The sequence below is a fragment of the Salvia hispanica genome, chromosome 1 (genome assembly GCF_029641045.1).
Source record: "Salvia hispanica isolate PSC_SH4W2 chromosome 1, Shi_PSC_v1, whole genome shotgun sequence".
Classification (NCBI taxonomy): Eukaryota; Viridiplantae; Streptophyta; class Magnoliopsida; order Lamiales; family Lamiaceae; genus Salvia; species Salvia hispanica.
In genome coordinates, this window is record NC_142692.1 from 9,098,862 (window position 1) to 9,115,300 (window position 16,439).

The 16,439-nt window shown below is 36.0% G+C and overlaps 1 protein-coding gene across 6 annotated transcripts; it reads left to right on the forward strand.

Annotated features, from left to right (window-relative positions):
* The first annotated feature begins 314 nt into the window (after window positions 1-314).
* LOC125222555 (histone-lysine N-methyltransferase EZA1-like) lies at window positions 315-9,626 on the forward strand. Of its 6 annotated transcripts, none has more exons than XM_048125226.2 (19): window positions 316-470; window positions 1,292-1,393; window positions 1,626-1,903; window positions 2,670-2,831; window positions 3,212-3,296; window positions 3,468-3,620; window positions 4,202-4,249; window positions 4,332-4,403; window positions 5,257-5,374; window positions 5,464-5,905; window positions 6,405-6,558; window positions 6,773-6,993; window positions 7,214-7,345; window positions 7,538-7,625; window positions 7,718-7,765; window positions 7,838-7,966; window positions 8,467-8,544; window positions 8,627-8,842; window positions 9,173-9,626. In XM_048125226.2, the coding sequence occupies exons 1-18, from the start codon at window positions 447-449 to the stop codon at window positions 8,816-8,818; spliced, it is 2,526 nt and encodes an 841-aa protein (XP_047981183.1). In that variant the 5' UTR covers window positions 316-446; the 3' UTR covers window positions 8,819-8,842; window positions 9,173-9,626. The 6 variants fall into 6 exon arrangements, with proteins under 6 accessions (XP_047981188.1, XP_047981183.1, XP_047981184.1 ...); XM_048125227.2 differs by having other exon boundaries at window positions 9,183-9,625; XM_048125228.2 differs by lacking the exon at window positions 9,173-9,626 and adding an exon at window positions 8,947-9,068.
* Window positions 9,627-16,439: the final 6,813 nt, after the last annotated feature.

The window sequence follows — 16,439 nt, forward strand, 5'->3', positions numbered from 1 at the left end:
GTATCATTCAACCCTACATTTAAGTGAAAAGTAATAAAAGTGGGGGGAGTTGAAATGAAATTCCACGCCCTTTTTATGACAATTTGAAAAGAAAGTATTCCAAGGACACATAAATGGCATAAAGTTGAAACTTGAACTAAGAAAATTATGCCGGTTCACAACGTTTATAATAGGCTACAACAAACTCTACCGTTCTCTTCATGCACTCACCATATCAGGCGTGCCACGTGTAAAACACCCTTAGAAGAAGATCGAGACCGTTGATTCATCGTCATGTAGATAGATCCGAAGGCCACATCATATCCGGTCCAAAACACCGCGATGTATAGTTACTTCTCTTCATAACGGAGTTCGCTCGCAACTTCGTCTCTTAATGTTTCTCTCTCACTCTCACTCGCGCCCTCTGTTTCTCGCTCTAAGAAGAAACTCGCCTTCGAAACAGAGTCATGGTCTCCAAGCCTAAATTCAGGGTTCGATTTACTGTATCTTTTCTTGTACTCAATTTTTATTTTCCTAAGTTGATTTTCTGCGTATTATTTTGGCGAAATTTGGGCTGAGAATTCGATCATATGGTGAATTTATTGTGATCACAAAGTAGTTAATTTGCGTTTCTCCCCAATTTTAGCCCGTATGTTGTATGGTTGAATTATTGAATTCCGTTAGTTTTTCTAGCTCACTTTTTTGACTTGAATGGATAAGTAGCTAGCTAAGAAGGTGATGGAGATTGTAAGCTTCTTTGATTTTGATGAGAACGAGGATGCGGATAGTGTTCGTTGTTTTGATTTTGTACTCTTTTTCTGAGGGGTGATATAGCAGAAGAATCTACGAGATGAAATATCACTGATTATTTCCTCTGTTTTGAGTCTTCGAGTGCAAGGGAAGCAGGAGGGCAATACATCTGTCGAAGATAATTTCTTTTATATTGATTAGTCTTGGTTAATAACTTAATTATGATCCAATGTGTGGTTGAAATTGATGTGAATAGTTCATTTGTAGAGGGCTATCCTATCTTTTCTGAAATTTTTTTCATGAATATATTTTTTTAGATGTTTCAGATCATTGATATGCGCTTTGGATAATAATCTACACACAATTTGGATAAATTTGAAGACTTCATGAAAGAGAATAAATTGAAAAAAAAAAAAGATATGTAGGGGCTTTAAGCACCTTCGCCACTCCATTTGTGTCTGCCTAGGGTCACACACACATACATGAAACATCATGTGGAACAGGGGATTGGTGATTAAATAAAGGTCCATTTTTTTTATTGATTCTGCTCATTCTTCGACAGAAAGATTACGGGGAACAGGGGATTGATGTTATAGCAAACTTGGCTGAGAAACTCGCGCATATGAAAAGGCAAATTCAGACTGAAAGAGTTGTTTCAGTTGGAGTAAGTTTTACCTTGCTCTTTCTCTAATTTGCTGGTCCCTATCTGTCCAATTGCTGCATCTGCTTTATTATAGTGATAACACATGTTCAAATCTTTAGCTATCATCCTCAAATCTGATGCCCTGAGTGAGTTATTTGGTTTCTTTCTCCACTGCCTGTCATGCAAAATTGTTAACTTATCCTTGATAGCATTAGTTCAAGCACTGATGGTTGATAGCCACTATTCTTTGCAGGAAAAACTTGAAAAAAATAGCAATAACATTCAATCTTATGTTTCTCATCTCAAAGATTTGGCTGAATCAAGAGATGATTCTACAACTACTACAACGACTAGTTCAGGAAACCTCCTTTCTTTAAGAATGAACTCTCCTCTCTGCAAAGTTAGTGGGCTTGTTCAAGAATGTGAAGATAGAGATGGTGATAACAGTGAAGAAGTTGTATTTTCTAGAACAGCCAAACTTCCCCTTGTTGAGAGGATACCTTCCTATACTACGTGGATTTTCTTGGATAGGTACCAAATATATCATCATTACTTCCTTTTTCTTAATGCCTATAGTGAAATTTCATATTTTTGTTCTGTCTCTTTACTTCTCAGATAGAATATAATATAGAAATCCTTTTATTTTGCTTTCAAATATTTTTCTTGTATGATCAAGAGAGGTTAATCTGCTTGATATTAGATCAAGTGTTAGGATAAGCAAGCTTATTATTTCTTGATCTCAAATGATTAATAGATCATATTGTAAGGGATTGATTGCATTTAGTTTCTTACAATTTTATCTGGGCACAAAGAAGTTTATAGACTTGGTAAATTATATTATATGCTTGGTTGAGTTGGTGCTCAGAGGAGACCACAGACTCTCGATGATATAATGCTTCAAATTACTTTGATGTCATGATGCATGGCTATAGTTGATTGAGAGTATGTTGATTTGATTAGCACAGACGTTATGTTATAAAACTAGTCTATCTTTTCTATGTGGTGATGGGCCAAAGTTAGGCTAGTCTGGGATAGAAGGATCTGATCAACCTATGCCACAGCGTTAGATATGACGAATAACTGAACTTGACCAACTAATGTATTCCTTAATGAATTAGAACTCGCAAAATAGAGATACTTAATGTGGAAGTTGAACTAATGCTTGACTATTGATATAACTTCTCCTTTTACTCCTAGTTTTTGGGTTTATCAACAGCCATACCGTGGAGCAATTCTCATCTTTTAATATAAATCTATTATTGCTATTATTTACTCAAGTTTTCTTCACACAGCACAGGAATCAGAGAATGGCTGATGATCAGTCAGTCTTAGGGCGTAGGCGCATATACTATGATCAGCATGGTAGTGAGACACTGATCTGTAGCGACAGTGAAGATGATCTGGTGCAATTGGAGGGTGAGAAACGTGAATTTTCTGAAGGGGAGGATCGACTTATGCGGTCAGTTTGTAATGTCTTTAGTGCTTCCAAAATTTGATTCGGTAGAAACTATTATTTCCTTTGCTCTTCTAGTTTCTCGTGGTGGCTGTTCCTGATGTCACATTGTAGCTCTTGAACATTCGAATTCATTTTAACCAAATCGGCAAGAGTCACACATTTTTATGATTAATGTTTATAATGTTCAAATTTACACGAGCCAGATTTGGGTAATCATAATGATATACCAGGAGGTCTATTCATCCATCAAATTGTTGATGCAAATGAGCTGTCTTCCACTGGTTCAAAATTTGAATTTATTTTTATTTTTATGTTTTTTTATATGGGCAAGTTATTTATTTTGAGAACTCATGAATTATGGCATGTTTATTTTGGAATCGCAGTGTGGCTTTTTTAGAGTGTGGGATGGGGAATGAAGTTCTTGATCTGTTGACCCAGTTTGTTGGAGGAACCTCTCAGGAAATTCAAGTAATTTCTCTCTGCAAGCCCCTTAAGAATTTGGAAGAGAATAATTGAGGGATGGTTTTCTTTTGCTTTATTATTTTCAAGGTGTCCATAAGTTTAATAAAAAAAATAGTATGACATTTGCAACCTTCTCTCTTTCTATTATTCAGATGTAAATATTCCCGTGTTATGCAGGAGCGTTGCACTGTGCTCATGGAAACAGATCAAAAAATGGATATACAGAAGAAACCTTTGAAGGAAGAGAGATCTGGAGTTGACATATACCTAGACCAAAGCCTCAGTGCTGCTTTAGATTCTTTTGATAATCTATTTTGCCGCCGTTGTCTGGTATGAGTTCTTGGCTTGTGAATTCTCCTTTGTTTTCTGTTGCAATGTGTTGAGAAGCTACATTTATTTATTTATATATTTTGTTCGTTACCATGAATTGCACTGCTCAAATTTATTAAAGTTAGTACTAATAGTTTCCCACAGTTAGTATGCCCAGTGCACATAATATCAACTTCTATCATACTTATCCATCTGAACTAATTTCTTACACCATATCATCAAATGTTTGCTGTTCTGTAGTATATCATGGGGTTCATCTCACATAGATGGTATGTAAAAATTGTTTAACTCAAGATGTTTGTCGCCAAAAAATTGTAGCATGCACTTAATGAAATCTCAATGGACTAATCCACCAACATTGACCACTCAATGGTAATGTAAAAGTCAAATAGTGTAGCATATGATTTTCACCCTCAAAAAAATAAAATTCAAGTTTTTTATGGTGTATAGTTCGGGCCATACAGTGTGCTAAACCTGAGCTTTAGATTATATAAGTTGCAGTATATATGTGTCTTAATCAGCTTTTGGGTTTCATTTAATATTTTTTTTATAACATGCATATTCATTCTTCTTTGTTGCAGGTGTTTGACTGTCGTTTACATGGTTGTTCCCAAGCTGCAACCTACCCTGTAATCAAAAAGTTTGCTTGGGTTCTTTTCAGTGCTTGAGTTTTTTTTTCATATGTTGATTCTAATAAGTTATGGTTGGCAGAATGAAAAGCAAATTGTCCAATTTGACACTGAAGAAGACCGTAAGCCGTGTGGAGATCAATGTTATCTTCAGGTATTGACAAATGATCTCCATTTTAAACTATTTTCTAGCATGAGATGTATAAGAATTGGCTATCTTTTACTCCCTCTACCCTATAAGAGTGTGCTCACTCTTTATTGGCACAAGTTTTAACAGGGGAGTGGTGGTTTTGAGTGGTCCCACTTTTTTTTTTTATAGGAAATTGAACATAAATTTAAAGGGCCACTTTTTTTATTGGTAAATAAACAGAAATATTAAAGGCAGCGTCACAACCTTTGGCCTCAGGCATTAACCAATCTACCACTAGGCCAACACACACACACAGGGGTCCCACTTTTTGGTATAGGGGTATGTGGGTAAAGTGGAGAAAAGGTCCCATCTTTTGTAGTTAGAGGGTAAATGATGTGGGCCATCCCTGGCTTTGTTGTAAATAAGTTGAAAAGATAAAGATTAAAATATAAGGGGTAGTTTCCAAAAAAGGAATAGGCACACTCTTGTGGGATGGATGAAAATGACAAATTGAGACTCTTGTGGGATGGAGAGAGTTTTTTTTTCGCAATTCAATTTCATTCAATCAGTCACTAGAACTTCCAAACGCATCAGTAAGAACTAATTCGTGCTATTAGAGACTAGAAATTCCAGAAGAACAGTATTAATAGCAAGTTCTGAAGTGATTAAAAGAGACCCAACCAACTTGATTTTTTTGAATATTAGTATGTTTTTCCGATTCTACGGTTTAGTTTTCTTATATCTAGTTTTTCCACAAGATAATTATTGTTAGTTGTCATTGTTGCACTTAACAGTTATTATCAGACCAAATGGTAACATACTTCTAGCTGTAAACTTATGCTGTCTCTGTGCCAAATTTCATCTTTTTTCCTACTAGTCAAATAGTTTCAAAGACATGCCAAAGCGTTCAGAATCAGATAGAGAAATGTTGAACACACATAATGCACCCACTCAGGAAGTTAGATCCCCCTTGTCTCCACATGTCATTCAGCAAGGTAAAAATTATGGACTTGTTTATTTGCCTTATCTTCTGTGTTAAAATGTTTTAAGATCATCTCATGAGGAAAATGTAAATCCTTGATAGAACATCATCTGGAATGCCAAGGGAAGCCCGCAGTGCTTGAATCTTCAAAATCATCGGAAAAAGCATCAAAAGTGGTTTCTGACACATTACCAAGTTCATCCAGTTCGAAATTAAAGTTGGCCAATCCAGATCCTGTGGGTTACAGTACAACTCTGGTGGACCAGGTCCCTGAAGCAGTTATATCCCGTGAAAATGAGCTTGAGACATCTATATCTGGTTCACGGCTTGGTTTTGACAGGCCCAGTGTAGGTTATAGTGATCACTCCCAGAGTGAGAATGTTGAGGGCATCGAGAAAGCTGCATGTGATATTACCGAGCTCTCTCTGAAACAGACATGCAAATCTATAGGAAATTCAGCCAAAGCTTCACGTGGATGGAGCAATTGGAACCCTTTAGAGAAAGACTTGTACCTCAAGGGATTAGAAATATTTGGAAGAAATAGGTATGTGAAAATTGATTCATCTTGGTTGTATCTGGTATTGAATCTTATTGGATCAGAGTTAAGTTAAATTTAAACTTGCTTACCAAGGATCTCATATCATAAGCAAAGGAAGCACCCTGACATTTAATATGTGGTGAGTAAGTATCAGAAAGGTAAACAGGGCCAAGGGAAGCATAAATTAGATTATTCTAACATACCAACTGTATACCTTACTTAATCTCCTATAATGATGGGGATTTAGAGTATCTTAGGTGAGTCATAGCCCAATTTTTGTGGATAAAGCAGAGCAACAAGATTGCATCCACAAATCTAGTTATATGGGAGTATTTGATTGATTTAGTAATGTTCCTGTACTTCTAGGAGTTCTTATACTATCTGTTTACAAATACGCTTGATGAGCATGTCTTTATTGCACTTCTTGGATCTCTTAAACATCGTTTTACAACCTTTTTTGCAATATTGCACCTTCTACAGCTAATACAAATTTCATGTTTTAAAGTTGTTTTATAGCTCGGAATTTGCTCGCTGGTTTGAGAACTTGCAAAGAAGTATCTAACTACATGTATGGTGATGGAGCCGTAATGTCTCGTGGATCTTCAGCTATGCTAAACTCATATCTTGATGATGCTGGGAGGGATGACATAGATCCTATGGTTTGTACCTTTTCATAGTTTTTCCTAACAATTAATGGTCCTGATGTGTCCAAAAGGTCTTATTTCGAGTTTGGGGGGAGAAAAAAAGGAACTACACCTACTATTTCTGTGTGCTTAATTCGTTGAATGGCGTATCAGTTCTTCTGATGGTTCATTCTTGAAAACATAGTTTGGGCTGTTAAAAGTATAATTGATTTTATTGATGATACATCAGGAGCCAGATATGCCTGTCAAATCAAGAATATGTCGTAAAAGGGGCAGAGTGCGCAAGGTTAAGTCCTCATGGAAGTCTGCTGGCCATCCATCCTTGTGGAGAAGGATTGCGGATGGAAAAGACCTGCCATGTAAGCAATATTCTCCATGTAGTTGCCAGCCAACATGTGGAAAGCAGTGTCCTTGCCTTCAGAATGGAACTTGCTGTGAAAAATACTGCGGGTACTTAAAATTCTGTCTCGTTGCATACAGCGTATTGAGGATATGTAGTTCTATATCCAGGAATTAATGTGATAAATCTTTGGTGACTGGATGTAATCATTGCATATCTGGTCCTCAGGATGTAATCATTGCATATCTGTAATCATTACATATGTGTCCCTCATTTATTCTTTTACGAGGTAGGGTTGGATTTGGTTTATTAACTTATCTCTACTTTCAGATGCTCAAAAAGCTGCAAAAATCGATTTAGAGGGTGTCATTGTGCAAAAAGTCAATGTAAAAGCCGGCAATGCCCCTGCTTTGCAGCTGGACGTGAATGTGACCCAGATGTTTGCCGGAATTGTTGGGTTAGGTATTGAGTTTTTATGTCTATTTGTCTCTTCAACTGAATGTCATGACTACTCTAGTATTTTTTGTTCTTACATCTTTTTACACCTTCCATTTACTTTTCACAATTGTTGCACCCCTGATTCACATACTTGACAGTCCTGAGTAATAAATTTTTATGAAGAATTTGTTCCAAAGGATTTCCAACTTTGTGCAGCTGTGGTGACGGTTTGTTGGGGGAACCACCAAGACGAGGAGATAGTCAGTGTGGCAACATGAAGCTCCTTCTGAGGCAACAGCAAAGGGTAACTGATTTGGATCACATCTAATTTTACTATCCTTTTTCTCATGTAATGAATGCACTGTCTAGAAAACTACTTGCTTTTTCCATTGATAGGTTCTCTTGGCAAAGTCGGAAGTTGCTGGTTGGGGAGCATTTGTTAAGGTACTAAATAAATGCAAGCCTTCTATCATGATTGTAGTCATGTAATGGTTACATTAGGATGTGTAATTTCAGAATCCTGTCAACAAAAATGATTATCTTGGAGAATATACTGGTGAATTGATCTCCCATCAAGAAGCAGATAAGCGGGGAAAGATATATGATCGTGCAAATTCATCATTCCTCTTTGACTTGAATGATAAGGTAAGCAGCAGCATCTTCTTGGCAGATAATCTCCTTTGCTTTAATTATTTCTATATCAGTTTGTTTTTCAGTCATTTTGCTCTTTAGACTGTTCTACTAAAATACAATAGCAATAGAGGAAGATTGTAGATCACTGTCTCGTATTCGTACTTTTCTTAAGATCCATGGTAGGATAACATGAAACTTTACATATGATGAGTACATGAGAAATTGAAAGAACTAGTTCAAAATAAGCAGTAACAGGACATTGCAGATTTATATATTTAACGCTAGAGGATGAACTAGAATCTGTCAGCTGGTGCAACTATTTCTCATTAGCTCAATACTTGTCAACTAAGGGCTAACATTAGCAATAGGACAAAATATGTTTGGTACAATTTTCAGTATGCACGTATGTTTCTCAAGTTATGGAGAATGAGCAACTGGTGTAAAGAAATACTATGTAGAAAGCCTCCAATCCAGGTCGCATACGACATTTTTATAGAGTTCTCTTGTTTCAGTATGTCCTTGATGCATACCGCAAGGGAGACAAGTTAAAATTTGCAAACCACTCATCAAATCCAAACTGCTACGCGAAGGTATTCATCTTCCATAGATCTTCTTCTATGACAATATCATCCTCCTCCGTATTTTTTTTCTGAGATAGGATGCGATATACAGGTAATGCTGGTGGCTGGTGATCACCGTGTTGGCATCTATGCTAATGAGCACATCCAAGCTGGTGAAGAGCTTTTCTATGATTATCGTTATTGTCCTGATCAAGCACCGGTCTGGGCCCGGAAGCCCGGGGCTTCAAAGAGAGATGGATCGCCACTCCCTCATGGTCGAGCAAAGAAGCACCAATCTGGTTGAGGAGCCAAATCTCCTCCACGCAGTGTAAGTTGTTGGAAAGTAATAACTTAAGTATAATGTAGTCACATATCTATAGTCTGCCGCCTAAACTTACTCAGTTTACACCTTGGTGTCTAACTTCGATATAGTATGATAAATAAGCAGCAAGAGGTTAAAAGTGTTGAGGGGTTAAGCTGTGGACAGTGAGGAGGAGTTAATCAAAAGTTAAAAGTGTTGTGACTTTACAGTTGCAGCCTAATTCTGCTTTGAAGAGAGACGACCACAATAAAACAAAAAAAAGAATTGGAAGACGCAAAAATGTTATCTAGTCTGCAAAATGGCTTTGCTTGTTGATTGCAAATGACAGTACAACAGTTCATTCCAGATATCAGGAGCACCGAGCAAGCACCAACGGGTGCAATCTTGATCACCTCGATTTGTAGTTTTCTTCCAGGTATGGACGGATGAGCATCCGGTCTGTAATCTGACAGACCTGTCATATTCGGAAAAGTAACGGGTGTCTTCATCTTCCTCAAGACCTCCTCCATGATCCGATTCTTCTTTCTGGGTTGACAGAAGCGAATGTCTCGGTTAGTGACTCTCGGCAGTGGCCTCCCATCTACATCTCGATGTTCCTTTATCAATACACAACGTCTGTCCTTTCTTTTTCCCTTACTCTCGTGGACTAGATAGTGTGAAACATAAAACTCAACCATGCATTGAATTCCTACAAAGCAAAGAAGTAGAACAATACAGCACATACACAATCAATTATCACAATTCACAAGGTCAGAAAGCTTTGAGCAAAGTTACCTCAAACTTGAAACAATAACTCCCCCCTATCTAAATCTGTAGATAATGGAAGGAGTTTGTTAAGGAATTAAAGGACAAAGTTGAGTAGATAATTCGTTGCATTCAAAGAAATTCGCATGTTCAATCTACAAACCGCGTCAAATGTCCCAAATCAAATCCACCATTATTTTTTAATGATGAATTTCAATTTAAATATTTGTAGTCGCTATTATAAACAAGTTTTTCTACTGCTCCCTCCATCCCATAAAAGTTGAGTCGTGTTCTTTTTTAGTCCGTCCCAACAAAGTTGAGTCATTTCCTTTTTTAACAAAAGACAAAACATCTAATCACTTTTTTTTTATTCCATCATTTACTTTATTCTCTTTTATTTTTCCTACTTTTTTCATCTCTCCTGTTTATTTAATATACACTCTTAACCTCCGTGTCCAAAAGTTTTGTCTCAACTTTTATGGACGGAGGAAGTACTATAAATCTGTTTTCCGTTTTTCATCTGAATCTCACCAATTACATTTTAAAATTGAAATATTTTTTCTTAAATTTGTTCTAAATTTCTTCTTCAAGAGTAGTTTGGCAAAATTTGTTCTTCAAGAGTAGTTTGGGAAAATTTGTTCTTCAAGAGTAATAATTTCCATATACTGGATTCATCGAAATTATTGCCTGTTTAACTATACGTTTAGAAGTGGTGGAATATGTTGGAATAATTGAATGAACAATTACACAAAGCTCTCTATGATGATTAACCGAGAACGACAGAGAAGGAGCAGAAACGGTAGAGCGGAAACGTACCTCGATCCATAACGAATTGAAAGGCGGAATTCTTTGCAGCGGCTATGGATCTTCCAAACGATCAGAGGCGTCCTTCACAATAGTCTGCCGAGAGAATACAGAGATATTGAACGTTCTTATAACGTCTGGGGACCATAACCCTAGCTTATATTTATATTAAATATAAACCCCTTTATTTTCTATTCAGTCCCTCATCAAATAGAAAATCACTTTATGGTATCTACACTTTTTTCCATAACAATTAAATACACTTTAGCCCAAACTTTAATCTTTATTGGATCACTTTAATTGGGCAACTGAAATATAGCCATACGCATTAAATTAGTCATGTGGAAGCCCAAATTTCTAACAATCTCCCACTTGGGCAACACATGACACCAAATAAATGTGTACAAACCGAATGAGCGCTCAAAAGTGCTATCACATAGTGTATTTCCGAACAATCTTATTATCAACCATATCGACATAGGACTAAAGGGGCAGTCACCATATTTTTTCATGATTAAACCCATCAGTAATCACATATGCAAATATAATCAACAACAGATCAATTATGGAGTGTAGCATGGAAATTTCATGCAAGGTGATCATACATGCCTATTTCCAACTGGTCCTCCCAAAGTGAGATCAAACAAAAATAATGGACAAAACATAATACTTTAATTCTGCAGAGGATAACATGAGTTTATAACTTCATGTTCAAAACACAATATAAAGCATTAACCAAAACTACTCCCACTGAACAGAAGTACCCTTAAACAACATAACACCCATTTGAGCTACATGCCCATGAAAGACCTTGGGTGATAGTCCCTTAATGAGCGGATTTGTCATCATCAAATCCGTCCCCTTATGCTCTATATGTATTTGTCCATTCCGAACTCTTTATTTAACAACCAGGAAGCTCCTGTTGTCTTAGAATATAATACCGCAGAGTTATTGTCACAACATAACTTAAGTGGTCTTTCATTTCCTTAACAGTATGCAGCCTAGTGACAAAATTTCACAGTCATATTCATTAACTAGATGCCCCAAAACAAGTTACGAATTCTGTTATCATGGCAGAAGTAGCTACAAGTGTTTGCTCAGCACTTCTCCACGAAATGGCTCTACAACCAACAGACACACGTAACTTAAAATGGATCCTTTACTGTATTGGCATCTAACCAAATCAGAATCAAAATTCCTAAAGATCTCTCCAAATGATCTGATTTTTTGTATGCGAGCATGTAATGCTTAGTTCTCTATAAATATCTCATAACCCGTTTTGCTGCTTCATAATGATCCATATCGGGTTATTGAAATATCTGCCCAACATATAAACAATTAAAACCAAATTGGGTCTAATACGCACTTGAACACACATTAGGCTCCCAATCACCGAAGCATATGGAACCTTCTGCATTTTCTAAATCTCAAGATGTATCTTAGGGCACTGAATGAGACTAGGTTTGTCTCCTTTAGTCATAGGGGTATTTCTTTACTTGCAATTTTGCATCTCAAATACTTTAGGCACCTTTTCACTATATCCCTTCTGTGACAATCGAAAATTATTTCTTTCGATTCCAAATACAAAAGAGGCTTCCCCAAGATCTTTCATCTCAAATTTCTTCGCGAGAAAATTCTTGGTGTTAGTGCAACATATCCTTATCGAAAATTATTTCTTTCGATTCCAAATACAAAAGACGATGCATTTTCTCCCACTGAAGTTGTGATACACACAACCATCAATAACATTCTTTCTGAATCCAAATGAAAGAACTACTTCATAAAATTTGTGGTACCATTGACGAGAGTCTTAATTGAGGTTGTTGAGATTGACTTTAAATGATATCATCCGCATGAGATTGAATGTTTACAACAATATCATCTTGAGGTTCTTAATATGCTTCTTCTTCAATGATAGTAATTGATATCTAATCATTGTTAGAAGCAGTAGTAGGTGTTTATACAGACTCCTCCTCAAAAGTAATGTTCCTTAACACATTCTTCTCCTCAAACTCAACATCCTCAAGGAATACTATATTTCTCGTCCCAAAAATTAGTTCCTTTTGTGGGATCATAAAATTTAAAAAACCACCCCTAAATTTTTCTGGAAGACCAAAGTGAGAATATATGCTACAGTCTTTAATGCCTCTCCCTAAAGTGAATGCGACAAGGAAGAATGATAAATCATACTCCTTCACATATCTTTAAGAGTTTTATTTCGTCTTTTAGCTACACCACTCATGCTAGGCGATCCTGGCATGGTGTACAAAACGACGATCCTACACTCTTCCAAATAGAAGGCAAAATGTCTTTGACATTGTTCACCTGAGCAGTCTTTTTTCTGTCGTAGTTTCGCCACCACGGTCAGATTTTACTTTCTTAATGCCTTTGTTGAGTTGGAGCTCAACATCAGCCCTGAATATTTTGAACTTGTCTAAAGCCTCAGGCTTTTAATAAATTAAATAGGGGTGCCCAAAACAAGAATATTCATTTGTGAATGATATAAAATATTGTTGATCATTCCAAGAAACCGAAGTGAATGAACCACAAATGTCCGTATATATCAATTCTAAAATGTATAGCTCTATTGGCACCTAATTTCTTAAGTTTGGTCTGCTTTCCTTCGATACATTAAACACACAAATCAAGTTCTGAAGATAAGTGTATTCAATATAACATATGACACAAGTCTCACAATCCTTTATTTTGAGATATAACCAAAACACTAGTGTCATAAATTAACCAAATTCTAATTATTTAATTTCCTTAGTCCCTTTTGATTCAACATGTAAAGCTTCTGAATATGAAGTAACATAATTGAGCATACAAAGATTGTTATATGCACTTAAGGAAACAGTGCCCACAATACTAGAATTATTTAAAGGAAGAACTTTACTATTTCTGAATGAACAAGAGAAACCAAATTTGTCCAAAACAGAAATAGAAACCAAATTTTGTCTAAAAGACAGTACAATAAAGTATCCTTCAAAGACAGAATAATTTCAGTCTTTAATAACAATCTACAATGCCCAATAGTCTCTACTTCCACCGATTTGTCATGTCCCACATAGATGTATCTTTCACCATCAATTGACTTTCGGTAACTCAGACAGCCTTGCACTGATAACCTTATGTGAGTAGTAGCACCAGAATCTACCCACTAAATATCATTAGGGACTAAATCCAAATTAACTTTAGAACATACCGAAACAAGAATTGTAACTTCCTTTGCACACCATGCGTGATATTTACAATTCTTCTTTTTATATCCATGTTTACCACAAAAGAAACAACTATCATTATCATTATGTTATTTCTTTTGTGATGAACCCTTATCCATAGCAGCATTCTCAATACACTTTTTCTTAATGCCCTTTACTTTATTTCTTGAGATACTGACCATATGTACAACATCAAATGCACAAACAAGTCTTTAGAATTCAAGCTTAAGTGAAGCAACATGAGACATTTTCATAATGTGCTCCCTTATGTTGCCCTTGCCATTATATACTTTATTGAGATCAAGCATGTTTGTCTCAACCTTATCGTTTTTCACAAAACATTCCTTAATTTTGGCAAGTTATTCACTGGCCTTAGTGATATACTCAGATGCAGTGCCTCGAAAGGCTTCTGGGATGCTACGCCTAATGATCAGCAGATTTACACGATTTGAGTGTTTCCCACTTCTCGTAGTTTCTCCTTCGATAAGAAGTACTATGTCCGTAGGAGAAGTAAGTTCCCAATCCTTAACGCGTAATCCAGATCCATGCAACCCAGAGCAATCAAAATATAATCTTTGCAATCTTTAAAATTTGACCCATTCAACACTAACATATTGTTCATGTTGAAAGAAACTGCAGAAGTAGACATCATAACTTAACAAAGAACAAAACCAAAATAGTTGTCATGCTCCCATAATAAAATCTAAATAAGAAGGTAACATCTCGAGGTACCGGCACAACATCCATATCAAGTCTTTTGACAGTAATATGAACTTGTAATTGGTAACCTCATTGTAGTGATCACACACTGACAATAAGATCTGGTCAAGTAATGTCCACCTTTTGGCATCACACTACTCACATGAACACTGAATAATTATCACGTATTTATCACCACAGGTATATATGTATTTCGTGCCAAACATTAATCTTCCTTTTGACCGACTAATATCCGCATTAAAATACATACACAGATACCGTCCTAACATTCGCAATAAAGAAATCTAGACAATAGAGGTTACTTTTGCAACGTCTTGCTTCGACTAATCTACTTTGAATATTAGTAAAACATTACGAGGTACCGAGCACAACATCCACATAAAGTCTTTTGACAGTAATATGAACTTGTAAATGGCAACCTCCTTACAGAGGTTAAATACTGACAATAAGATCCTATTAAGTAGCGTCCACCTTTTGGCATCACACTTCTCACAGGAAAACTGATTAATTGTCACGTATTTATTACCACACGTATATGTGTATCTCGTGCCAAATATTAATCTTCTTTTTGGCCGACTAATATCCGCATTAAAATACACACTCATGAGTAGAAAATAAGGAACATGAGATGTACCCAAGAATTTGAATTTAAAAATTCAAAACCGAATACAAACGCTCGCAAGGGAGTCGTTTATAATTTTCTGGAATACAGTGGCTAGCCAACGAGTCACTGTGTTCGCGTACCTCGCGAACTCAACAAGTCGCTGAATCCTGACGGCCAGCCCTATAACTCCCCAGCAAATCGCAAATTGCTGACTCCTAATGGGATTTCATATAATTTTTGTTCAAATCCGATTTTTCATTAAAATCGATAAAATCCAAATTTTGATGTTTTTCAAGAACGTAGCCAACAACCATAAACAACCAATAGCAACACCAAAATAACAACCAATTAAATACATAAACCATAGATTTATAGATTCACCAAAACATGCAATAGAGAAAACCTTAATCGCCAAGCAAGAATACAGTTTGCGATATTCTAATCCGAAACAGAATCAATGCATAAACGAACACAAGCGAAACTGTATTCTCATTTCAGATCCAAATTTTTCTATTTTTCACAAAATTCGACTTACCGTATGCGTGTGCTTGAATTGAAATCAATTCCTAAGCCAAAGACGTAACTATGCAAATGATCATATAACAAAGGCAATCATTCAAACTTGGTAAGTGTGCATAATTCTTTACCATATTGGATGAATTCATTAACATAAGGAAATTGTCAGAAAAATAATCACAGTGAATTCACCAAGATTATAATGCAGCACCTTATTTGAATTCTCAATTCTCGGCATCGCAAAAGAAAACCCTGAATTTCTTCTCAACGATTTCTAATATAATCCAATAAATTTCACATGGATCTCAATTTCTTCGCATAATTAAGAAATTAAAACATAAATTCATGAACCTGATTAGGCATATCATACACGCCGCCAACACTCTTGCGTATATTATTCATAAAACAAAACCCTAATTCTCCTTTTCCCTATTCTAAGAGAATCATCAATAGAGTGGCTCTGATACCACTTGTTGGAATAATTGAATGAACAATTACACAAAACTCTCTATGATGATTAAGCGAGAACGACAGAGAAGGAGTAGAAACTGTAGAGCGGAAGCGTACCTCGATCCATAACGAATTGAAAGGCAGAATTCTTTGCAGCGGCTATGGATCTTCCAAACGATCAGAGACGTCCTTCACAATAGTCTGCCAAGAGAATACAGAGATATTGAACGTTCTTATGAGGGACCATAACCCTAGCTTATATTTATATTAAATATAAACCCCTTTATTTTCTATTCGGTCCCTCATTAAATAGAAAATCACTTTATGGTATCTACACTTATTTCCATAACAATTAAATACACTTTAGCCCAAACTTTAATCTTTATTGGATCATTTTAATTGAGCAACTGAAAGATACTCATATACATTAAATTAGTCTATCTGTTTAACTATACGTTTAGAAGTGGTGGAATACTCAAATTAATTCATCTCTTATAGAATGTGTGTAGCATTTCTTGTTACTGAATGTTCGTAATGTCCAGAC

Bases quoted from the DNA above. Each gene is read 5' to 3' on its own strand.
- LOC125222555 (XM_048125226.2), top strand. From the start codon at position 447: ATGGTCTCCAAGCCTAAATTCAGG. The intron at 3,297-3,467 runs GTAATTTCTCTC...CGTGTTATGCAG, and splicing joins GAACCTCTCAGGAAATTCAA to GAGCGTTGCACTGTGCTCAT. The intron at 7,626-7,717 runs GTAACTGATTTG...TTCCATTGATAG, and splicing joins TTCTGAGGCAACAGCAAAGG to GTTCTCTTGGCAAAGTCGGA.